Genomic DNA, 25,422 nt, shown 5'->3' with positions numbered 1-25,422 from the left:
GTATTTGGATTGCATTGAACTTAGTGAGTGATTGCATAATAATAATAATAATAATAATAATAATAATAATGTAATTTATTATTTATACCCCTTCCATCTGGCTGGGTTTCCCCAACCACTCTGGGCGGCTTCCAACAGAACATTAAAATGCAATAATCTATTAAACATTAAAAGCTTCCCTAAACAGGGCTGCCTTCAGATGTTTTCTAAAAGTCTGGTAGTTGTTTATTTCCTTGACATCTGATGGGAGGGTGCCACCACCAAGAAGGCCCTCTGCCTGGTTCCCTGTAACCTCACTTCCCGCAGGGAGGGAACCTCCAGAAGGCCCTCAGAGCTGGACCTCAGTGTCCGGGCAGAACGATGGAGGTGGAGACACTCCTTCAGGCATTGTGTGTGTGTTGGCATTGCAAAGGACTGGTTTTTTTGCATTGCACCGCAAGCGTGTGTGCCTGCAAACTGGACAGCACTGCAATAGATCGGCAGTTGTGGCCGCTGCAGGACCTTCAGCTCCCAATCCCCAGCCAGCATGCCCAATGGTCAGGGATGAGAGGAATTATAATTCAACCCTGTTGTTGGGACTCCCTACCCCCAGGGCTGATGGGAGTCCAGCAACCTATGCAAGACCCCCTGCTCCCCCATCTCTGCACCAGAGGCTTTCCCCGGTTGCGCCACCTGGAAAGGAAACTCCTTGTTGCGCCTCTGCATGAGTGCCTGTTCTGTCTTGCATTAGGCTTGACTGCCCCAACCATACATTGCTGGACTCCCGGGATTCCTCTCAGCTGCAGCCAATGGGCGCTCCCATAAGAGAGGGGCGTCGCCTGGCGAAAGCAGCCTTCGTTTGCATATCACACTACCCACAATTCAATGCGGTTGGACGCTATTAGGAATGTACTGTGCTTCACATCTGCGTTGGAAATTAAAAAGCGCCGAGTTATCATTCGGAAGCGAGAAGAAGATTTTTAGAAATAAGCAAAGATTTGGTGAATCAATAAAAATGGATAAAAGGGGCAACCCCACCTTTGTTCACCATAACGTGAAAGTCTTTGATACTGAAGCCTTTAAATACCAAGTGGAGTAGTTGTACGTTTGTGCTCGCTTCGGCAGCACATATACTAAAATTGGAACGATACAGAGAAGATTAGCATGGCCCCTGCGCAAGGATGACACGCAAATTCGTGAAGCGTTCCATATTTTGCTGATGCACCCCGTTGTTATTATTATTATTATTATTATGACTTTTAGACACAGCATCCTCAGCCTTGGACATTACTTCCCCCTTTCCTCTCCTCCCTCACCCCTTCAGTTTGCAAACACTGCATTATTTGCAACTGCTTTTGCATTCCTCTTTAGCCTGTTTTGCTTATCTTAATACTTATAATAGTAATAATAAATTTTTATTTATACCCCGCCTTTCCTGGTTTAGAAACCGGGCTCAGGGCAGCTAACAACAAATAGAAAACATTGATTGAAAACGACTTAAAAAACAGCTTAAAAACAGCATAAAATACAACATCAATGTAGCATCACCAATGCCAAGTTAGTCCTGCTAAGGCCAGCGAGGAGGCCAGGGAAGAGTTTTAATGTGGGGACCCAGAAGGGTTTCTTCATAGAAAAAAGGGAAGGGAAAAAGGAATGGGGGAATCAGGCTAAATTGAAGGCCACACGGAATAACTCTGTCTTACAGGCCCTGCGGAAGGAGATCAAGTCCTGCAGGGCCCTAGTTTCATGGGGACAGAGCATTCCACCAGGTCGGTGCCATCACTGAAAAGGCCCTGGCGGAGGATAATCTGGCTTTTTTAGGGCCTGGGACCCCGAAGCTGTTATTATTCGTGGACCTGAGGGTCCTCTGCGGGGCATACCAGGAGAGGAGGTCCCGTAAGTACAAGGGGATAATACATAGTCAATAATGCATAGCCAAGGCGCAATTGTCACCTTAATGGCTAAAATTTAAAAAGAGCCTTTGGATGATGCATGAAAATGCAAACGGTTTTTGAGTCATTTGGAGGTTTGCAAACTGGAGGGTGAGCTGGAGAGCGTGCAAAAAGACACCAGGAGGTTTCAACAGGTCTCCTCTGAGCCTCCTCCCAGATCACACGGTTCTGCATCGTTGGAAAGCAAAGCTACCGTAGGAGCATGCTGGCCCATAGAAAATGTTTTTGGGAGCGGTGTGGAATTTGCAAACTGGAGGGGAGAGAAAAGGCAAAAAAGGAGGAGGAGGAGGAGGAGGAAACAATAAATAAGAGCTGGTCTTGAATAAAAAGCCCCCTGCATCAATATAACATTATTAGGGTGCATAGCCACGTTGCAATCACCTGACATTTTTGGGAAAGGTTTTTTTTGGGGGGGGTAAAGAGGAATGCAAGATCGGTTGCAAATAATGCAGAGTTTGCAAACTGAAGGGTGAGGGAGTAGAGGAAGGGGGAAAAGTCCTGTCCAAGGCTGAGGATGCTGTGTCTAAAAGTAATAATAATAATAACGGGGTGCATCATCAAAATATGGAACGCTTCACGAATTTGCGTGTCATCCTTGCGCAGGGGCCATGCTAATCTTCTCTGTATCGTTCCAATTTTAGTATATGTGCTGCCGAAGCGAGCACAAATCTATTCTGTACTGCAGCCGTATATAAACCTCTTATTTGAAAATATTTCCAGGTCATGCTGAGGAAATACTAACTTGTTTTCTTTATGTGTTTGCTCCTCCTGTTCTGTTTAAACCACCCACTAAGCTACCCCTCAGTTTCCTCCACATTCTTAAATTAATCCATCATATTTCTTTTAATTTCTCGCACCCCGATGCATGCTGGGAGACTGCCTATGCAAATTTAACACATCCCAGGCTTTTCCTATTGAACAGGCGAGACGGGTTGAGAGAGTGGCTGGGAGGGGTCCTCACTTTGTCTTATGAACTGCCTGAAAAGAAAGAGGAGATTTGAATCGCCCAACTAAAACGAGTCCGTTTTGACAGAAAAGGGAAGGGATGCATGTACCGGTAGGTGTCGTGCGATTTTTAAAATTATTTCATTCCGGTGGGTTTTTGTTCAGGCACTCACTCAGACAGCACCTGAGAGCAAGGGGTCCTTACTAGGGCAGCAGGAGTTGGCGCAGGCGCAGAGCAGTCGGGCAGCCTTGATAGAGCGTTGGTGAGTAGGGGGAGAAATGGAAGAGTTCATTTGGGGGGGGGGATATGCCAAAAACTAGCAATTTAACCATTTTAAGTGCGGGGTAATCACCCCAATAGGCAATTTTCAGGGCAATTTCCAATTCCCGATGAATTTCTCCCCTTTTTCCTTGCTGGGGCAATTAATCTTTGCGAGCTAATTGAATCAAAGCTGCTGTTGCAATTTCTTGCACTCTTAATTTTGCAGATTTAAATGCATGCCCTATAGGAGCTGGATTTGCAAAATTAAGAGTGCAATGATTTCTCCTTAAAAAATTAATTTAAAAAACCGGTTTGGAAAAATGCTCCATTGGCCTGCGAAAAAAATGAACTAACCATTTTTAGCTGCCATTATTCCCAGTGAAATTCATTTTCCCTTTCTTGCTAAAGCAAAGCTTTTGGGAGCAAGCGAGAGAGAGAGAACCAAACACTAGGAATTAAAACGGCAAAATTAAGGGTTTTCCCATTTCTTGCTTTCTTTTCTTTTTAAACTGGGGCTTCCTAGATTTGCAAATACTGTAAATGAAAGCGGGTAATTGAGCGCACTCTAAATAATTGCAAGTGCAAAAACATTTCTTTTCACTCCCTTCTTTTCACATAATGTGAGTTGCCAGCAAGTTGTCCCTTTATCGTGTATTTATTTATTTATACCATGCCCGCCTGGCTAAGTTTCCCCAGCCACTCTGGACAGCTCCCAGCAGAATATTAAAACCGCGATAAAAACATTAAAAACTTCCCTAGACAGAGTTGGAAGGGTACCCCAGCGGTCATCTAGTCAAACCCCCTTGCAATGCTTGAATCTCGGTGAAAGCACCCAGGACCAGATGGCCACCCGACTTCTCCAGGGAAAAGGGAAGCTGCCACCTTCCCGAGGGAGTTAATTATTTGTGCCTTTTTTCTGTGAAATAGACGGCTCCGGGTTCCGGAGACGGTACTCTTCTGGGTAGCGGCCGGGCACACTCCTGCCCCGCGCTTGCAACCCCGGAGCGAGATGGACCTGGCTTACGTCTGTGAGTGGGAGAAGCGGCCAAAGAGCAACCACTGCCCCTCCATCCCTCTGGTCTGCGCCTGGTCCTGCCGCAACCTGATTGCGTTCACGACGGACCTCAAGAACGAGGAGGAAAAAGGTAATTCTTTGCAGGAAACCCAGAGCAGGAAACCCAGGTGATATATCACAAAGTGAAAACCGGCTCCATCCTTGTTTCAGACACGGTGATATATCCGTAGATCGCGATGTTTCGCCATATCGTGATATCGGTTTAGTCCGTATCGTGATATTGGTTTCATGGTTTTTGACCTCGCAATATGGGGTGGGTGTGGGTAGGTGTTTGCTATGCAAAAATCACAACCTAGGGCAAGCCATGAAGCCAGCCGATGCCTCTACATGCCTCCGTCCATATTTCAGACATCGTGATATATCAGTATATCGTGATTTTTAGCTGGTGATATATCACAGTGTTTGAAAACCAGCTCCATCCTTATTACAGAAATGGTGATACAGTATATCAGTATATCGTGATGTTTAGCTGGTGATATATTGCAGTGTTTTTCAACCTTTTTTGGGCAAAGGCACACTTGTTTCATGAAAAAAATCACGAGGCACGCCACCATTAGAAAATGTTTAGAAAATTAACTCTGTGCCTATATTGACTATATATAAAGTAATTCTCCCACGGCACACCAGGCAACATCTCACGGCACAACAGTGGTTGAAAAACACTGATATATTGTGATGTTGAAAACAAGCTCCATCCTTATTTTAGACTTTCTGATTTATCAGTATATCGCAATGTTTAGCAGGTAATATATCAGTGTTAAAAACCAGCTCCATTCTTATTTCACACTTTATGATATATCAGTATACAGTATTGTAAAGTTTAGCTGGGGATATATCACAAAGTTGAAAGCCAGCTCCATTCTTATTTCAGACCTTGTGATATATCAGTATACCGTGATGTTTAGCTGGTGATACATCACGATGTTGAAAAACAGGTATTGCCCACCCCTAGTTGTTGCAAGCAAAACCCTCCTCAGAGCAAACCCACTGAAATTGATGGAACTAACTATGCTGTGCCCTTCAATGGATCTTGTCCCGAGTAGAACTAATTCTGCTGGCCTTCGCCCTCAATTTCTGAGTTTCCGCGAGGCCTCCTTCCCTGATTTCCTCCCCGCTAAGGCTGTCTCTCCTCCTTTCTTTCCGCCATCTTCCTTAGACCTCACCCACATGATCCACATCCTCGACATGGAGCACCCCTGGGATGTCTGTTCCATCAATTCCGGACACGTGGAAATCATTACTTGCTTGGAATGGGATCAGTCAGGTAAGGAGTCCCCGGTTTTCCCACGAAACCCTCAAAGCAGTTTGCAAAATAAACATAGCAATTATGTGTGTGTGTGTGTGTGTGTCCATACCGTATATGGATAATCTCATTGCTGTGTGTGTGTGTATGTGTGTGTACACACACACTGTTTTACAATTTAAAGTGCAGTGGTCCCTTGGTTCTCAAACTGAATCTGTTCCGGAAGTCCGTTCCAAACCAAAGCATTCCAAAACCAAGGCACGATTTCCCTTAGAAAGTCTTGCAAAACATGGATTAATCCGTCCCAGGCTTTTGAAAACAAGCCCTAAAACAGCAACTGAACATGAATTTTTACTATCTAATGAGGCCACCGATCCATAAAACGAAAACAATAAACAATATACTGCAGTCACACACCGGGGTGCACACAGTCACAAAAACAAAACAAAAAAGAGCTGCAAAAACAGAATCGCAAAATAAATAGCACAAACAGACAGAGCTCAAATCGGAAGTGTGACACTCAAAACGGAGCACATTCGACTTCTGAGAAAAGTTCACAAACCGGAACACTTCCAGGTTTGCAGTGTTTGGATTCCAAGTTGCTTGAGTACCGAGGCGTTTGAGAACCAAGGGACCACGATGGGCTAGCCAGCGGAACTCACTGCCACAAGGCGGCCTAGAATGAATGAATGAATGAATGAATCTTTATTTGCATCGGCCATAGGAATAAACAATACGATATACAAAGAATAGAAATGAAAAGTTAATTATATAAAATACATTTTAGGGCTTTGAATCAATTATCAAATGGTAGACCTTATTCTGATTGCCCCAGATTAGGCTGTTTGCGCTGACAGATTAGGCTGTTTGCTTTACTAATACCCAAAGTGAGTAGCTGTTGTGGGGATAAACCACAAGAGTAAATTTTTCGATAGACAATTTTAGTCCAGGCACTCTTGTGACAAAATTGGAGGAAAGATTAGCCTCTAGGTGCAATGATGCATTTGGGACACAGGGCGGGACAGAGAAAATTGGCCTTGAGAACTTAGGTTGGACAGCTTCCGTAGATCCAAGGTGAGTGCCTGTCCAAATCTGTGGGGAGGTTTTTTTCTGGCGCTTATTCTAGACAGGGGAATTGCCACGGCCGGGCTGCTCCGAGCTTTTCTGCCTCTTTTTCCACCGCAGGATCCAGGCTGCTGTCTGCCGATGCCGACGGGCACATCAAATGTTGGAGCATGGTTGAGCACTTGGCCAACAGCTGGGAGAGCGCTGTGGGCAGCGTGGTCGAAGGGGACCCCATTGTGGCGCTCTCGTGGCTGCACAACGGCGTGAAGCTGGCTTTGCACGTGGAGAAGGTGAGCGAGGCCGGACCGGGGTGGGGGGTGGGGCTTGTCGCATTGGCCCATGCCGGGTTTACATATAAGCTGAACAAGCTCTAGCTTAGGGCCCCACTCTCTTGGGGGGGGGGGCCAGAAAAAAATTGAAGGAAAGAAAACACCTGGGTGTACATTTCCAATATATAAGATAAAACCGACATCCAGCAAGTGTCTTTTGTGTTTTGTAGGCTCCTGTGACATAAGTCATGGGCCCTGCCTGCTAGCCTGCTCCCTCAAATATCCCTGGTTTGCTCCTTTCTATATATAGGGTGCCTACATTCTGCATGAACTGGTTGTAGAGCAATTTGTGCAAATCGCTTTAGATACCTATGAGGTCCATCAATGACCATATAGCATAGATTAAACACACAAAATGCAGTGACAATTTGTTGTTGACAAAGGACAGCTGGACATAGAAAGGGCCCCATTACCTTCAGTAGCTTAGGGCCACATCAAACCTAAATCCGGCCCTGGTTCCCAACTCGGTTTCCAGAGAATTTTGCTCTGGGAGGGAAAGAGAGAGAGATTTCTGCTTTCAGCTGAACCTCCCTATGCAGGAGCAGTCTACCCTCGAACGCTCCCTGTTCAGGAGCAACAGCTGGGGAGGCTTCCTACCCTTCCAGGCCCGCCTTTGCGGCTTCCCAGAGGCCCTTATGGGGAAGAGCAGGCATGTTCAAAGTCTGTTTGGGGGGCTAAACCGTTCCGCCAGTCGATTTAAAAACAACCCCTAAAACATTTTATTCCACTATTAATATACTTCTTAATTGTATTTCAGTTCAACAATTACTTTGGTAAAATACATATTTTGTTATGTGCAAATGGCTTGAGAATACCTTTTAGGTCCATAAATTACCCTATAGCATATATTCAACACGAAAAACAGCGACAATTTGTTGTTTGACAAAGGACAACTAGACACAGGAGCTTAGGGCCTCATCAAACCTAAATCCGGCCTTAAATGCAACCCTTGATTTTTTTATCCACCCTGTTCCGCCCGCAGTCGGGAGCGTCGAACTTTGGCGAGAAGTTCTCACGGGTCAAGTTCTCCCCGTCGCTGACGCTCTTTGGGGGGAAGCCGATGGAAGGCTGGATCGCGGTCACCATCAGTGGCCTGGTGACGGTGTCGCTGCTCAAGCCCAACGGGCAGGTGCTGACCTCGACCGAGAGCCTGTGCCGCCTGCGGTGCCGCGTGGCCCTGGCCGACATCGCCTTCACGGGCGGGGGCAACATCGTGGTGGCCACGTCGGACGGCAGCAGCGCCTCGCCGGTCCAGTTCTACAAGGTCTGCGTCAGCGTGGTGAACGAGAAGTGCAAGATCGACACCGAAATCCTGCCGTCGCTCTTTATGCGCTGCACCACGGACCTGGCCCGCAAGGACAAGTATCCGGCCATCACCCACTTGAAATTCCTCACCCGGGACATGTCCGAGCAGGTAAGGCCTTCCCCGGGTGCCGAGTTCGCGTTCCTCCTCCCTCATCTTTGACCCAGCTTAGGGAGCTGGGTATGTTTAGCCTGGAGAAGAGAAGGTTAAGGGGTGATATGATAGCCATGTTCAAATATATAAAAGGATGTCATATAGAGGAGGGAGAAAGGTTGTTTTCTGCTGCTCCAGAGAAGCGGACACGGAGCAATGGATTCAAACTACAAGAAAGAAGATTCCACCTCAACATTAGGAAGAACTTCCTGACAGTAGGAGCTGTTCGGCAGTGGAATTTGCTACCAAGGAGTGTGGTGGAGTCTCCTTCTTTGGAGGTCTTAAAGCAGAGGCTTGACAGGCATATGTGAAGAATGCTTTGATGGTGTTTCCTGCTTGGCAGGGGGTTGGACTGGATGGCCCTTGTGGTCTCTTCCAACTCTACGATTCTATGATTCTATGACCCTCTGGGGTAGATTGAGGCGGACAGTCTGCAGAGGGGACCAGGGTCCTTACTGACCACCGAGCAGGTGGGAACTGGTTTAGGATGGTTAAAATTATTATTATTTTGTGATAACATTTTACAGTGGTACCTCTAGTTGCGTGCAGCGGCAAACCCAGAAGTATGTGCGCGCATGTGCACAACGGGCACCTCCGGTTGCGAAAACCTCAGGATCCGACCGGAGCTCGAGAACAGATCCTGTCCGCAACCGGAGGTACCACTGTATTAATTTTCCAAAAATAACAAAAACAAAAATAAAAATATAACAAAATTGTCAGAGGGCCTGATATGGCTACTCTAGAGTAACGACTCCAGCATGGTCTTTTAAGGCTTTTATTAAGTGCTGATTATTTACAGTGTTCAGAGCAGTAAAAATGCATCCTTAAGGTGAGGTGTCAGAACCTCCGAATGGCGATTGGCGCGTTTTCTTCCAGCACCAAAGCTTTGGCAGACCCAACCTCTTCCCCCTACGTTTGCGTCGCAATTCGGGAGTTGGGGGGATTGGCCTCCCCCCCGTGCGCCCAACTTCCTGTCCCACCTGAGGCATGGGCTCCACAACCTTGCCTGAGCCTCGGACACCACTTCCTGACTCTCCGCTGGAGGCAGAGCTCTCCTTACTCTCTCCAGTGCTTGGGGATGGGCTGGAACTTAAGATGGGAGGGACTTCCCTGTATCCCTTGTCCCTCACAAAAATAAAAGCAAAAGAAAACAAATTGACTTCCCTCTAGTCCAGTGGTCCCCAGACTACGGCCCGGGGGCCGGATGCGGCCCAATTAGCCTGCCAATCTGGCCCGCGATGACCACCGCCGCCCGCTCTTGCGGCAGCGCTCTTCCGGGTTGGGAAAAAAGCGCCGAAAATCCTTTGTGCGCATGCGTATGGGCCTCTCCCGACCCGGAAGAAGTCATTTCTGGTGCACTTGTGGGTCGGGGGAGGCCCACGCGCATGCGCACAACGGAGTTTCGGCGCTTTTCCCACCCTGGAAGCGCGCCGCCGCGCCAGTAAGCGCCCGTGCGCATGCGCCCGTGCGCGCGCTCCCCCGCCCGCCGGCCCGCACAGGCGCGCGCTCCCCCGCCCGCCGGCCCGCCGCGCGATCGGCGCGGTGGGAACCGGCCCAAACGCCGGTAAGTCTGGGGACCCCTGCTCTAGTCCCTTCCTTGGTTTTGTTCTTTTTCAACATACCGCATGTCTATTGTTAAGTTTTAAAATCATTCAAATTACTTATTGTCCATTCATAACAAAATTACAAGTAGTTTTAGAACCCTGCTAATCTATTAACCTGTGTACAACGCTTCTTAGGATGGTTAGAATTAAGCGTTCAACCCAGATCAAGGAGCAAGGAGGGTTCTGTACCTACAGCAGAAAAAACCTGGGTTGAGAAAGTGCTTTCAATCAACGAAGAACAGGGTTGGGCAGTAACGTCGATATATCGCCCAAAACCGCCTCGAAGTCCACATCATAATATTGGTGTCATAGTTTTGGCCACCTCTAAAACAATTTCAAATCTTGCAAAAATGCAATTGGAACAAATCTCGGCTGTCCGGCGGCTTCGTAGTTTTTGACCTGGCTATACACAATCGAACCTCGGTTGTTGAACACAATCCGTTCCGGAAGACCGTCCGACTTCCGAAATGTTCGACACAACCGGAAACAGAAAGTGGAAGCCTCAATACAACGGGGAAATTAAAAACGGAGGCCGCACGGCACGTTCGGCTCCCGGAAACCGAAGCTGTTTCTTCCGGGGTTTTTTGGCGTTCGGGAGACGAAACGTTAAAAAACGGAGCCTTCCGAGAACCACTGTTTGACTGTGTCGCAAACCACGATGTGCGTTAAACTGGTCTCAAGTCTGTATCATGATAGCGGTTTCATCATTTTTGACCTGTCGATATATCGCGAATCGTGGTTTGCGGAGGGGGCGGATATTTGTGCACCATGCGATTATCACAGCGCAGGAAAAAAAACCTCGTCATCCAAGGCCTCTGCGTAGTTCCATCCTTATTCCAGGCTTTCTGTATGCAGCGGTGTCTCGGTTTTCAGATGTAATCCATTCCGGAAGACCGTCCGACTTTTGAAAACTGAAAATTCAATATGAAAGCTTCCAAACGTACAGAAAACTCAAAACAGGAAGCCGCCTCGGAAGTTCGACTTCTGAGGCGTGTTCAAAAACGGAAGCATTTACTTCCAGGTTTCCGGCGTTCGAAAACCAAACACGTTTGGCTTCTGAGATGCTTGAAAAACCGTGGTACTACCGCTGTACTGTATCGGCATATCAAGACGTTTAGCCGGCGATATGTCGCAGTGTTGGCAACCAGATATTGCCCGGCCATACTATTGTGGTTTGGTATACGACATTTTTCTCCGCTGCCCCCCCCCCCAGATGTTGCTCTGCGCTTCCAACCAGAACAACAGCAATGTGGAGTGCTGGTCTCTGCGGAAAGAGGGCTTGCCGGTCAACAATATATTCCAGCAGATCTCCCCCACAGGTGAGTTTTCCCCTGCATTTATAAACACTCCCCATCTGACTGGGTTGCCCCAGCCCCTCTGGGTAGCTTCCAGCAAAACATTAAAAAATATTTAAAAATAAATATGAACAAATAATAATAAAAACCTTTCCTCCGATCCCTTCATCACCCTTTCGGAAACTTTTCCAACTCTACAGCATCCTATTTTGAGGTGGCTGCCAGGATTCGCATCCGTGCCAGGCCTGACCAATCAGGGAATTGCAGCTTCGCTACGGCGATGCTGCTGCAAAATTGCACCTTTTCTTCCTGTGGTTCCCCCTCTTATTTACAAGCAATTGCAAGCAATTTTCCTAAGCTGGGGGAAACAAAGGAAGTTGGAAGAAGGGAGGTTGTTTTTAATTGTTGCTTTGGCATAGCAAATGTCCTTGTTTTCTCCCCCACGGAGACTTTGACTTTCCACTCGAGCCGAGAGGCAGCTGGCTCTTCTGTAATGGAATATTTTTTAAAGGCGCCTTCGTTTCCCACCCTCCAAAGAAAGAACAACCTAACAGGAGTCAGCAAGGTTTACCTTGCCTGGACCGGATCAGTCCCACGGAGCATGCCCGCGATTTTTGGCGTCTGCATGTCCTCAGACGCAATTTTCGGCGCTGCAAAAGCAAGTCACCGTGCTGCGCCAGTTTAGCAGGCGGCTCGCTTCGGGGGCGGCTCAAAGTTCCCCCTTCCCTGTTTTCTTCCCACAACGACCCTGCGAGGTCGGTTGGGCAGAGACGCAAGTGGCTGGCCCCCAAGGCGTCGCCCAGAGAGCTCCGTGGCCGAGTGGGGGGATTTGAACCCAGGTCCCAGTCCGACTCTCTTAACCACTGTGCTGCGCAACGCCCCCCCCCCAAACTCCTGCCTTCTTATTCTTAGTCGGCGACAAGCCGCCCATGATTTTGAAGTGGCGCATACTCTCGGCCGCCAACGACTTGGACCGCGTCTCGGCCGTGGCTCTTCCGAAACTTCCCATCTCCTTGACCAGCACGGATTTGAAAGTTGCCAACGACACCAAATTCTACCCTGGCTTAGGTGAGGAAACTTCTCCCTGTCCCCTGGAAATGTTGTCATTATTATTCTTATTACCTCATTAAGTTTATCTTTTTCTCAACTTCCTGCCCCTCCCCCCCCCCCGCTGTGTTTTAATTGTACTTCTTATTTATTCTTTCCTTTCGCCAATCTTTTTATCGGTATTCCCTTTTTACGCAACATCACCAAATTAATACCTTTCCCCCCTCAAAAGGAGACTTCCAGTAAACTCTTTCCTTCAGGTATCTGAAGAAGTGTGCATGCACACAAAAGCTCATACCAATGACAAACTTAGTTGGTCTCTAAGGTGCTCCTGGAAGGAATTTTTTAAAATCTTTCCTTGATGTTTAACTGCATGGTATTCCCCAGTTCCTTTTTAAAAATGCATTTCCTGGTAATATCCTTCCTACTGCAACATTGTCATTTTATGCACTTAACGTATAAAATCTAGCTGACAGCTATCCATTTACCCATACCGTTCCTTTTTTTCACGTGTATAGGTGAAACTCGGAAAATTAGAATATCGTCGAAAAGTGCATTTATTTCAGTAACGCAACTTATTATTTTTTATTTTTCTTTTCATTTTTACGCACGCTTTCTTTTGGAAATTCCACAGTAATCAAACAAATAGTTACAAGAATGCAAAAATAAACATCGCTATTACATTTCATTCATTCCATTCCATTTATAATTGACCCGCCTAACCACAAATAATTACAATGACAACAAATAAAGGCTTGGCATATCTTGCGTTGCATGTCATGCATCTATCTCGTATATTGGTTTCACCTTTTAAGTTGCGTTACTGAAATAAATGCACTTTTTGACGATATTCTAATTTTCCAAGTTTCACCTGTATTAGACGAGGTTTTTTGACTCAAAAATAATTTCAAAAAACAGGTCGTCCTATACATGGATAGTGGGGGGGGGAGCTGCGCGCTGCCTGCCAGCTGATTGGCGGGCGCGCAACTCCCCCCCCCCATGCCGCAGTGCGAGGCACGCTCTCAAGGGAGCTTCCCGCCTGCAGTGGCGTACAAATTTGATTAGGGGTGTTCAAATCCCGTGGCTGGGAGCGCATTAGAGATTTCCCCGTAGGGGTCAATGGAAAATTGGGGACTTTTTATACAAACAAACCGTCATTATTAATAATTAATAATGATGGAGTTACTTTAGTGGTGGCTGAGTTTTTGTGCTCAGTTTACGCAGAGAGATTGGGCCAGGGGATGCTAATTGAAAATTGATATATTGTTCTAAAATATTAATTCAATTAATATGTATTTTATTTCATGAAGTTTATAATGCGAATGTTTTATTCATAATTTTGTTCTGAAGCTTCTGAATTTGTCATGCCTAATAAAGGTTATTCATTTGAATTTGACAAACAAACCGATAGGTCATTTTATGAACGATGGAAAGAGAGAAAGGGAAGTCGCTGGTACCTTAAGGATGCAAAATGAGTATTTCAATTGGTAAAATGGAAAATGTAATAAAATTAAGTAAAGGTAAAGGGACCCCTGATCGTTAGGTCCAGTCACGGACGACCCTGGGGTTGCAGCGCTCATCTCACTTTACTGGCCGAGGAAGCCGGAATACAGCTTCCGGGTCATGTGGCTGGCATGACAAAACCGCTTCTGGCGAACCAGAGCAGCGCACGGAAATGCTGTTTACCTATTTATCTACTTGAAGTTCGTGCTTTTGAACTGCTAGGTGGGCAGGAGCAGGGACCGAACAATGGGAGCTCAGCCCATCGCGGGGATTCAAACCGCCAACCTTCTGATCGGCAAGCCCTAGGCTCTGTTTAGACCACAGCGCCACCCGCGTCCGTATATGTAAAAGAGAAAGAGGAGAAAAGATTCGGGGTGTTCGAATCCTGTGGCTGGGAGCGCATTTGAGATTTCCCCATAGGGGTCAGTGGAAATCGGGGACTCTTTATACAAACAAACCGATTGATCATTTTATGAATGATTTTCGGGGAACACATTGTGTTCAGTAAGCGTCTGTGGGTCTTGAGTTCCGATTTCCCTCTGAAATGTCCCTCGCCTCGTGCTGTTTCTCCACCCCCCTCCGCCGCCCCAGGACTCGCACTCGCCTTTCACGACGGCAGCGTCCACATCATCCACCGCGTCTCCCTGCAGACCATGGCGGTCTTCTACGGTTCAACGTCCCAGCGGCCGGCGGACGAGCAGGCCATCAAGAGGCAGCGGACGGCCGGGCCCCTGGTCCACTTCAAAGCCATGCAGATGTCCTGGACGTCGCTGGCCTTGGTCGGGGTCGACAGCCACGGGAAGGTAAGGGCGGCCTAGTGGTTAGAGCGCAGCCCCGGGAGTTGTTGTTTAGTCATTTAGTCATGTCCACCTCTTCATGACCCCGTGGACCAGAGCATGCCAGACGTTTAGAAGATATCTGAAGGCAGCCCTGTTTGTTGTTGTTGTTTAGTGGTTTAGTCGTGTCCGACTCTTCGTGACCCTATGGACCAGAGCACGCCAGGCACTCCTGTCTTCCACTGCCTCCCGCAGTTTGGTCAAACTCATGTTGGTAGCTTCGAGAACACTGTCCAACCATCTCATCCTCTGTCGTCCTCTTCTCCTTGTGCCCTCCATCTTTCCCAACATCAGGGTCTTTTCCAGGGAGTCTTCTCTTCTCATGAGGTGGCCAAAGTATTGGAGCCTCAGCTTCAGGATCTGTCCTTCCAGTGAGCACTCAGGGCTGATTTCCTTCAGAATGTAGAGGTTTGATCTTCTTGCAGTCCATGGGACTCTCAAGAATCTCCTCCAGCACCAGAATTCAAAAGCATCAATTCTTCGGCGATCAGCCTTCTTTATGGTCCAGCTCTCACTTCCATACATCACTACTGGGAAAACCATAGCTTTAATTACAATGGTACCTCTACTTACGAATTTAATGCGTTCCGGACGCACATTTGTAAGTCGAAAAAAAAAATGTAAGTCGAATCCCATTGGAATGCATTGGGAGAAAAAATTCGTAAGTAGAAGCAACCCTATCTAAAAATTCGTAGGTAGAAAAAATCCTATCTAAACAGCATCCAAGATGGCGGACGGAGCTCCGTTCGTAAGTAGAACCATTCGTAAGTAGAGTTATTCGTAAGTAGAGGTACCACTGTATATGGACTTTTGTCGGCAAGGGGATGTCTCTGCTTTTTAAGATGCTGCCCAGCACTTATTTGGTGGTTAAATGGCTCTCGTCCCTTCCTACTTCTCCGCCCCGCCAGCTGAGCATGCTACGGATCTCCCCCTCCATGGGCCACATCCTGGACATGAACATCTCGCTCCGCCACTTGCTGTTCCTCCTGGAGTATTGCATGGTGACCGGATACGACTGGTGGGACATCTTGCTTCACGTCCAGCCCAGCATGGTGCAGAACCTGGTGGAGAAACTGCACGAGGAATATATGCGCCAGAATGCGGCCCTGCAGCAGGTGAGGCGGGAAGAACCCCGGGGAATGGCTGCCTTGCCTCCTCGGAGCCCAGGAAGCTCCTTCGCCCGGAGTGCGTTGGAGTTGAGTAGACGCCGCCAAAGGGCGCTGGCATGCATGGAGGAGCTGTTTTGCAACCCCCCAGCAGGTGGCGATAGCCTCTCGAGCTCAGGGATAGGAAATGCAGTGGGAAAGGGTTCTTTTGTGACGGGCAGGGATGTCAGCTTGCATTTCTTAGCGCGGAAAGGATTGATCAGATGTGTAGAGATATTTCCTGCTCTCCGGAATTCAAGGGGGTTCCGGGAACTTCTCTGCGCAAAAGAAGCGTGGATTTGATTTAAATCAGATCGATTTCAATCACGATTTCAATCACTAGTCAGTAAGCATCTCCACCCCCATCGTTCTGCCCGGATACTGAGGTCCAGCTCCAAGGGCCTTCTGGCGGTTCCCTCGTTGCAAGAAGCCAAGTTGCAGGGAACCAGGCAGAGGGCCTTCTCGGTGGTGGCACCCGCCCTGTGGAACGCCCTCCCAACAGATATCAAAAAGGAAAACAACTACCAGATTTTTAGAAGACATCTGAAGGCAGCCCTGTTCAGGGAGCCTTTTAATGTTTAATAGATTACTGTGTTTTATTTTTCTGTTGGAAGCCGCCCAGAGTGGCTGGGGAAACCCAGCCAGATGGGCGGGGTATAAATAATGAATCATTATTATTATTATTATTATTATTATTATTATTATTATTATTATTATTTAAATCACACACACACGCATGCACACACACTTGTTCTTGCTGGTATCCTCTTAATATAGGGTCAATCCTGAATCTATTGCATTTGTGACCATGATGCTCATTTGCCTTCAGTCGCAGGAAAGCTCTGCTGGAGGAAATATTCATCGCCTCTGGTCTACTTTTTGAGGAATCCTGCAACCTATTTTAAGTTTCTCCTCTGCTAACTATACCTTGGGATCTGCTCTGGGTTGATAGCGAGTAGAATTTCACGACGGGATAGCCTTTTTTAAAAAAATTATTTTGCTTTTTGGCAGGTGCTCTCGACCCGGATTATTTCCATGAAGGCGTCGCTCTGCAAGCTCTCCTCCACCACGGTGTCTCGGGTCTGCGACTATCACGCCAAGCTCTTCCTGATTGCCATCAGCTGCACCCTCAAATCGCTCCTCCGCCCCCCCGTCCTGAACACCCCGGACAAAAGCCCCGGCGACCGCCTGACGGAGATCTGCTCCAAGATCACCGACGTGGGTGCGTGACAGTCTCCCCAGTGACATAATAATAATAATAATAATAATAATAATAATAATAATAATAATAATAATAATAATAATAATAATATCACAGGCATGTCCAACAGGTCGGTTGCGGGGCGTCCCTGGTTGATCTCCCAAAAAGAAAAGATAAAGAAGGGAGGGAAAGCTCAACAGCTTTGGGTCTTCCTCCCCCCCAAAAAAGCTCAACAATCCAATGGGTATATCACTGCTAGTTTTTTCATAGTGGGAGAGGAGATCGCAGCCTCTTGGGAATTGGACATGCCTGATATATCATCATCATCATCATAACACGAGAACAGGGCCTTTTCTGCAGTGGCTCCCCGCCTGTGGAATGCTCTTCCCCAGGGAACTTCACCTGCCGCCTTCATTATACATCTTTAGGCACCAGGCAAAAACGTTCCTTTTCAACCAGGCCTTTCATTGATCCGATTTACATCCTATGCCCTCTTAAAATACGAGTTTTCTTGGGGTGTGGGGTGGGAATGGGGACTTTCGGGTTGTTGTTATCGTTTTTATTTGGTTTTTTCCGTGGTTTTATATCTTGATATTATTCTGCGAATCTTTATTTGCGTCAGCCATCGGCCATAGTGATAAAACAACAATACTGTACGATATACAAAGAACAGAAATTTTAAAAGTCCATTCTACAAAATACATTTTAGGGTTTTGAATCAATAGTCAAATAGTGGCTCTTATTCTGATTGCCCCACCTAAGAACCTTAGCAATTTTTGCTGTCACCGGCTCATCTTGATTTCTGAACCACCCTGAGACCCCCCACAGCCCCCCAGGTATAGGGCAGTATATAAACTCAATTAATAATATTAATCTACCATAGGAAAACAATGAGAGCCCTGTTAAATCGGCTCGTGCCCCGTTGAAACTGGAAATTTAATTTAATTTAATGTACGTGCAGGAATGTTTGAAGATAAACTAGAAATAATAAAGTGGGGGGAGACAAAATGTTAAGGAGAACCATCGACACGTCTAGGAGAGCACGCGGGAAATCGGATTTGGGAAAACATTGAATTTGTTTCAGGTTAGGGACCGTTCTGTAGAAATTCGAAAATCAAAAATAATAATAAAAGATTTGCCAGAGAGAGAGAGAGGGAGAGGGGGGGGGGGTGCCCCGGGGACAATTCTCTCTGCTACCCCGGGAAAGAGAAAAATCGCACTTGCCCCCCTCCATGGCTGACGTTCAGGGCCAGATTTAGGTTTGATGCGGCCCTCAGCTCCTGAAGGTAATGGGGCCCTTTATAGGTCCAGCTGTCCTTTGTCCACAACAAATTGTCGCTGTTTTTTGTGTTGAACCTATGCTATATGGTCATTGATGGACCTAATAGGTATCTCAAGCCATTTGCCCATGTTGCCCTGCAACCAGTCCATGCAGAATGTCGGCACCCTATATATAGAAAGGAGCAAAGCAGGGATATTTGAGGGAGCAGGCTAGCAGGCGGGGCCCATGACTTACATCCTAGGAGCCTACACAACACAAAACACAGTTGCTGTATGTAGGTTTTATTTCATTTTATCTTATATTTTGGAAATATACATCCAGTGTTTTTTACTTTAATTTTTTGGGGGCCCCCCAAGAGAATGGGGCCCTAAGCTAGAGCTTGTTTAGCTTATACGTAAATCCGGCACTGCCCCCTTTCCAGATATCGACAAAGTGATGATCAACTTGAAGACGGAGGAGTTCGTCTTGGAAATGACCACTTTGCAGTCTCTCCAACAACTGATCCAGTGGGTCGGCGACTTTGTCCTCTACCTTTTGGCCAGCCTCCCGAACCAGGTGAGAGGACCCCACTCCTCCCCGAACCCCCCACGGCGCAAACGCTTTCCCGAAATGTCTTCCGTATCGACGGGCAAGCCGGCTCTCCGCTTACTTTCCGGGAATGGCGCGTGGAAAGGCAAAATTGCCTTCTCCCTGCGACTCCAAATGCTCCTCCCCCCCCCAGGTGAGCGTAAGGACAGGTAAAGATGAACAGTGGTATTCGAAATAATAATAATAATAATAATAATAATAATAATAATAATATTAATAATAATAATATGTTATTTATTCCCCACCGACTCTGGGCAGCTCCCAACAGAACACTAGAATACAATAAACTAGTAAACATTAAAAGCTTCCCTAAACAGGGCTGCCTTCAGATGTCTCCTAAAAGTCTGGTAGTTGTTTTTCTCTTTGACATCTGGTGGGAGGGCGTTCCACAGGGCGGGCGCCACCACCGAGAAGGCCCTCTCTTGGTTCCCTGTAACCTCAATTCTCCCAGGGAGGGAACCGCCAGAAGGCCCTCGGAGCTGGACCCCAGTGTCCGGGCAGAACGATGGGGGTGGAGATGCTTACTGACTAGTGATTGAAATCGTGATTTAAATCGATCTAATTTAAATCAAATCCATGCTTCTTTTGCGCTGGACCTCAGTGTCTGGGCAGACCGATGGGGTGGAGATGCTCCTCCAGGTCTACTGGGCTGAGGCCATTTAGGGCTTTCAAGGTCAGCACCGACCTTTTGAATTGTGCTCGGAAACATCCTGGGAGCCAATGTAGCTCTTTCAGGACCGGTGTTACGTGGTCTCAACAGCCGCTCCCAGTCCCCAGTCTAGCTGCCACATTCTGGATTATTTGCAGTTTCCAGGTCACCTTCAAAGGTAGCCCCACGGAGAGCGCATAGCAGTAGTCCAAGCAAAAGATAACCAGAGCATGCACCACTCTGGAGGAGACAGTCTGCGGGCAGGGAGGGTTTCATCCTGCATATCGCAATGGATCACCAGGTGAACATTGCGATATTCCGATATATCTATCCCGACGTACGGAAAAGGCTGGAATTTCGTATAGGGGTTTCAACTCTGTGATATATCACCGGCTGAACATCATGACATACCGATATATTTCAACGCCTGAAAAAAGGATGGAGCTGTTTACTGTTTCCGGTGAACCTGAAAAAAATTGTAATAATGAAAATCAAAAATATTTTTTTAGAGAGAAAGAGCTGGTTTTCAACTTCATGATACTGTATATCTACCCAGCTAAACATTGCGATATGCTGATATATCACGATGTCTGGAATAAGGATGGGGCTGGGTTTCAACTTTGTGATAGATCACCAGCTAAACGTCGCGATATCCTGATATATCACGATGCCTTAAATATGGATGGAGCTGGTTTTCAACATCGTGATATATACCCAGCTAAAAATCACAATATTCACAATATGCCACTGATACAGTGGTAACTTGGTTTTAGAACAGCTTCGTTTATTAAGCTTTTGGTTTAAGAACGGACTTCCAGAACGGATTAAGTTCATAAACCGAGGTACCGCTGTATATCACATTGTCTGGAATAAAGATGGAGCTGGTTTTAAAGTTTTGTGATATATCCAGTGCCGGATTTATGTATAAGCTAAACAAGCTTAGCTTAGGGCCCCACTCTCTTGCCCCCCCCCAATATACTTCTTCTTAATTTATATTTCTGTTCAACAATGACTTTGATAAAATACATATTTTGTTCTGTGCAAATGCCTTTAGATACCTGTTAGGTCCATCAATGACCGTATAGCATATATTCAACCACAAAAGCGGCAACAATTTGTTGGTGACAAAGGACAGCTGGACATATAAGGGGCCCCATTACCTTCAGGAGCTGAGGGGCTAAATCAAACTTCAACAATACGTTCCGCGCCCGTCTTTGGTTGTCGAAGCGGCGCTTCCGCGCATGCGTGATTTCGCACTTCTGCGCATGCGTCGACTGCGTGTGCTGCTTTGCGCAGGCACAGAACACGCACGAAAAAACTTCCGGGGTTGTTGACTTTGGAAGTCGAAACCTTTGGAAGTCGAATCATTCGGTTGTCGAGGTACCACTGTATATCACCAGCTAAACATCGCAATATCCTGATAAATCACCATGTTTGAAACAAGGATGGAGCCGGGGTTCAACTTTGTGATATTTCTCCAGCTAAACATCGTGATATACTGATATATCCCGATATCCGAAATAAGGACGGCGCCATTGTAGAGGCACCAGCTGGCTTCCCGGCTTTCCCAAGGTTGTGATTTTTGCACAGCAAAAACACACACATGCACACACACACACGCCAGGTCAGAAACGGTGAAAACGATATCACGATACGCACCTTCGAAACAGTTTTAGGCAGCCTGTTTTTGTCCATTAAACGGGGACCAAGGGAAGCTTTGCATGCCCACTTGGATGAGATATAAATCAAATGTTGAGAGTTTCGACGCGCCTATTCCCTCCCCATCCCCGACCTTCCTAACCAGCCCCCTTTCCCCCCCCCCCAGGGCTCTGGCCCCGTCCGCCCGGGCCACAGCTTCCTCCGCGACGGCTCCTCCCTGGCCATGCTGCGCGAGCTGATGGTCGTGATTCGCATCTGGGGCCTCTTGAAACCCAGCTGCCTGCCCATCTACACGGCCACTTCAGACACCCAGGACAGCATGTCTCTCCTCTTCCGGCTCCTGACCAAACTTTGGCTGTGCTGTGAGTAGGGCACGGCGGCCTCCTCCGCAGGGCTGTCGTGCAAGGCTCAGGAGGCGGGCGGCGGGCGGTGTGTTGCAACTGCATACAGTGTGTGCAAGAGATTTTTTATAAAAAATAATAATCTGTAAGTAAAACCTTGCTCCCTGGTGCGCTAGCTTTCTAGGTGAAGGGATTTCGAAGGCCAGTTTTTAGGAGGCAGCTTTGCGTAAGAGGGAAACCCTCCAGGAATGGAGGCGGGGCTTTCTGCTGAGCTTTGCATGCAAAAGCGATTGTTTTTTAAAAAAACTGCAAGTAAAACCTTACTCCCTGGTGCGCTAGCTTTCTAGGTGAAGGGATTTCGAAGGCCAGTTTTTAGGAGGCAGCTTTGCGTAAGAGGGAAACCCTCCAGGAATGGAGGCGGGGCTTTCTGCTGAGCTTTGCATGCAAAAGCGATTGTGTTTTTTTAAAAAAAAACTGCAAGTAAAATCTTGCTCCCTGGTGCGCTAGCTTTCTAGGTGAAGGGATTTCGAAGGCCAGTTTTTAGGGGGCAGCTTTGCGTAAGAGGGAAACCCTTCAGGAATGGAGGCAGGGCTTTCTGCTGAGCTTTGCATGCAAAAGCGATTTTTTATTTAAAAAAAATCTGCAAGTAAAATCTTGCTCCCTGGTGCGCTAGCTTTCTTGATGCAGGGAAATTTTCTCGAGGTATCCAAAGCCAGGATCTGCTCCTAGTGCTTACTCTGAGCCTGACCACCCCCCCCCATTGCCCCGCACAGGTCGCGACGAAAGCCACCCCAGCGAGCCGGACGACACTTTGATTGACGAGTGCTGCCTGCTTCCCAGCCAGCTGCTCATCCCGAACCTCGACTGGCTGCCTGTCAACGACGCCATCATCCACAAGCTGCAGAGCAAGCAGCCCGTCCGGATGCAATTCGGGAAGCCCCCGGGGCAGGGGGGCCACCCTGCCTCCGTGCCATTCGACGCCTTCGTCAGGTAGGCCAGGCGATGGGGAGACGGCGGAACTCCTTGCCACAGGAGGGAGGTCCACCAGCTGACATGGCTTTTATTTTATTTTTTTCATAATAATATTTATTCATTTTATAAGAAAACTAACAAGATACAAATAGCACCTTTAACAAGTGCTAAATTGACATGATATTACACTTATACTAATACAAAAATTAAGCTGAACGAAAACAAAAGAAGAAAAACTAAAAACAGAAATACATAATAATATTTCTCATATATACCTTAATTTCATTCACTTCTTCAAATGACTTCACTCATTCCCTTCTTCCTGATTTTCATTATAATGCATCTTTAGCAGTTTATTCCTCATCTTTAATACTAAAAGCGTTATTTAATTATTCCTTACTTTATCAACCAATTTCTGAATTCTATACTATCTGACACCATTTCAACTCCTATTTTAACACATATAACCTAGGTTTGTTTCTTCACAAAGGAAATAATCTTCTAAATCTCATAGTATTTTTTTTCAAATAAATCTTAATTTTTTCCCAGTCTTCTTCCACCGTCTCTTCCTTCTGGTCACGTAGTCTCCCAGTCATTTCAGCGAGTTCCATAAAGTCTATCATCTTCATTTGCAGCTGGCATGGCTTTTAAAAGAGGACTGGGCATACAGTGGTACTACTACTACTACTACTACTAATAATAATAAATTTAATTTATTTATTTTTGGAAATAATTTTTATTAAGTTTCCACTTTAAATAAAAAAAAAAAAGATTCCAACAATTATCCACACACCTCCTTCCACATCGCTCTGCCGAGATTTCGACTTCCCTCTATCCGACCACCTTCCAATCTACATCTCACAGCCTCTTCTTATAGTCTGGTCTACATCGTAGGATTCATTTCAATCCTGCCCGTGTCTTTGAACTTCTACAGTTTTTATTTGTATGTTTGTTGTTGTTGTTGTTTAGTCGTTTAGTCGTGTCCGACTCTTCGTGACCCCATGGACCAGAGCACGCCAGGCCCTCCTGTCTTGAACTGCCTCCCGCAGTTTGGTCAAACTCATGTTCGTAGCTTCGAGAACACTGTCCAACCATCTCGTCCTCTGTCGTCCCCTTCTCCTAGTGCCCTCAATCTTTCCCAACATCAGGGTCTTTTCCAGGGAGTCTTCTCTTCTCATGAGGTGGCCAAAGTATTGGAGCCTCAGCTTCACGATCTGTCCTTCCAGGGAGCACTCAGGGCTGATTTCCTTAAGAATGGATAGGTTTTATCTTCTAGCAGTCCATGGGACTCTCAAGAGTCTCCTCCAGCACCATAATTCAAAAGCATCAATTCTTTGGCGATCAGCCTTCTTTATGGTCCAGTTCTCACTTCCATACATCACTACTGGGAAAACCATAGCTTTAACTATACAGACCTTTGTAGGCAAGGTGATGTCTCTGCTTTTTAAGATGCTATCTAGGTTTGTCATTGCTTTTCTCCCAAGAAGCAGGCGTCTTTTAATTTCATGACTGCTGTCACCATCTGCAGTGATCAAGGAGCCCAAGAAAGTAAAATCTCTCACTGTGTCCATTTCTTCCCCTTCTATTTGCCAGGAGGTGATGGGACCAGTGGCCATGATCTTGGTTTTTTTGATGTTGAGCTTCAGACCATATTTTCCGCTCTCCTCTTTCACCCTCATTCAAAGGTTCTTTAATTCCTCCTCGCTTTCTGCCATCAAGGTTGTGTCATCTGCATATCTGAGGTTGTTGATATTTCTTCCGGCAATCTTAATTCCGGCTTGGGATTCATCTAGTCCAGCCTTTCGCATGATGAATTCTGCATATAAGTTAAATAAGCAGGGAGACAATATACAACCTTGTCGTACTCCTTTCCCAATTTGGAACCAATTTTATTCGTATAATCAATCGATTTACTCCAGTCTCTTTGGAGTTTTAAATTTATACCCCGCCCTTCCCGGTTTGGAAACCGGGCTCAGGGCGGCTGACGGCAAATACGAAACATTAATTAAAAGCGACTTTAAAAAGTACAGAAAAGTACAAAAAAGCATATAAAGTACGACACAAATGTAGCATCCGTGTCAATAAAATTCAAAAAATTCAGGGTCATTTTTTGGGGAGGGGAACCTAGTTCCGTAATTGTCAAGTGATCGCCAGGGCTAACTGGTCAAGTTGGTCCCGCTAGGGCCAGCAAGGAGACCAGCGAAGAGTTTAAATGTGGGGTCCCAGAAGGGTTTCTTCATAGAAAGGGGAAAAGGGAATGGAGGATCAGGCTAATTCAAATTGAAGGCCAGGCGGAATAGCTCTGTCTTACAGGCCCTGCGGAAGGAGATCAAGTCTTGCAGGGCCCTAGTCTTGTGGGGCAGAGCATTCCACGGGGTCGGAGCCACCACTGAAAAGGCCCTGGCCCTGGGGGAGGATAATCTGACTTCTTTAGGGCCCGAGACCCTTAAGTTATTGTTCTTTATGGACTTCCTTGGTTCCCAAACACCGATGTTTTGCCTCCTTAACGCAGGGCCCCCGGGCAGCCGAAGATAGACCACTTGCGGCGGCTCCACCTCGGGGCATACCCCACGGAGGATTGCAAATCCTGCACCAGGTGAGTCGTGGCGGGAGGCAGCGTCGCTCAGCGGTTACAGCATCCCCCAGTTCGGTCCTCCCCGTCTCCTGGCGGGAGAGCGGCTGTCGGTCAGCCCCGGGTTCAGACGCCGGCATCTCCAGGTAGGGATAGGGGGGGAAAGACACCCTCTCTGCCCACGCCGTTTAGACCCCCGGGAAGCTGCTGCCGGCCCGTGTCAGCTGTATGGAGCTAGATGCATCTTCCTGTCTTGGCTCCGCAGGTGCGGCTGCCTCACCATGCTTCATTCGCCCAACAAGACGACGGCCGTCAAGCAGTGGGAGCAGCGCTGGATCAAGAACTGCCTCTGCGGTGGCCTTTGGAGGAGGATGCCGCTCGGCTACGTGTGATGGCGCCTCCCACAGGCCAGGAGGAAGGAC

At 47.1% G+C, this 25,422-nt stretch overlaps 1 protein-coding gene and 2 non-coding genes across 4 annotated transcripts; 2 read left to right on the top strand and 1 right to left on the bottom strand.

Moving 5' to 3' along the window:
* Positions 1–1,088: 1,088 nt before the first annotated feature.
* On the top strand, positions 1,089–1,195 carry LOC118088044 (U6 spliceosomal RNA). The gene has a single exon (XR_004692905.1). It is a non-coding gene; the product is annotated as a U6 spliceosomal RNA (small nuclear RNA).
* Positions 1,196–2,489: 1,294 nt separating this feature from the next.
* LOC118088045 (U6 spliceosomal RNA) lies at positions 2,490–2,596 on the bottom strand. The gene has a single exon (XR_004692906.1). It is a non-coding gene; the product is annotated as a U6 spliceosomal RNA (small nuclear RNA).
* Positions 2,597–3,072: 476 nt separating this feature from the next.
* Positions 3,073–25,400, top strand: MED16 (mediator complex subunit 16). Of its 2 annotated transcripts, XM_035118140.2 has the most exons (15): positions 3,073–3,139; positions 4,066–4,283; positions 5,370–5,477; positions 6,642–6,811; positions 7,833–8,264; positions 11,124–11,229; positions 12,118–12,273; positions 14,347–14,558; positions 15,500–15,706; positions 16,748–16,958; positions 18,641–18,774; positions 21,282–21,477; positions 22,230–22,446; positions 24,941–25,024; positions 25,266–25,400. In XM_035118140.2, the coding sequence occupies exons 2-15, from the start codon at positions 4,148–4,150 to the stop codon at positions 25,390–25,392; spliced, it is 2,496 nt and encodes an 831-aa protein (XP_034974031.1). In that variant the 5' UTR covers positions 3,073–3,139; positions 4,066–4,147; the 3' UTR covers positions 25,393–25,400. The 2 variants fall into 2 exon arrangements, with proteins under 2 accessions (XP_034974031.1, XP_060131280.1); XM_060275297.1 differs by lacking the exons at positions 24,941–25,024; positions 25,266–25,400 and adding an exon at positions 24,022–24,144.
* The last annotated feature ends 22 nt before the right edge of the window (positions 25,401–25,422 follow it).

The sequence above is a fragment of the Zootoca vivipara genome, chromosome 6 (genome assembly GCF_963506605.1).
Source record: "Zootoca vivipara chromosome 6, rZooViv1.1, whole genome shotgun sequence".
Taxonomy (NCBI): Eukaryota; Metazoa; Chordata; class Lepidosauria; order Squamata; family Lacertidae; genus Zootoca; species Zootoca vivipara.
Note: the sequence above shows the minus strand (reverse complement) of the source record. Positions and strands in the feature narration are given on the sequence as shown.

Bases quoted from the DNA above. Each gene is read 5' to 3' on its own strand.
- MED16 (XM_035118140.2), top strand. From the start codon at position 4,148: ATGGACCTGGCTTACGTCTGTGAGTGGGAGAAGCGGCCAAAGAGCAAC. The intron at 6,812-7,832 runs GTGAGCGAGGCC...TTCCGCCCGCAG, and splicing joins TGGCTTTGCACGTGGAGAAG to TCGGGAGCGTCGAACTTTGG. The intron at 25,025-25,265 runs GTGAGTCGTGGC...TTGGCTCCGCAG, and splicing joins GATTGCAAATCCTGCACCAG to GTGCGGCTGCCTCACCATGC.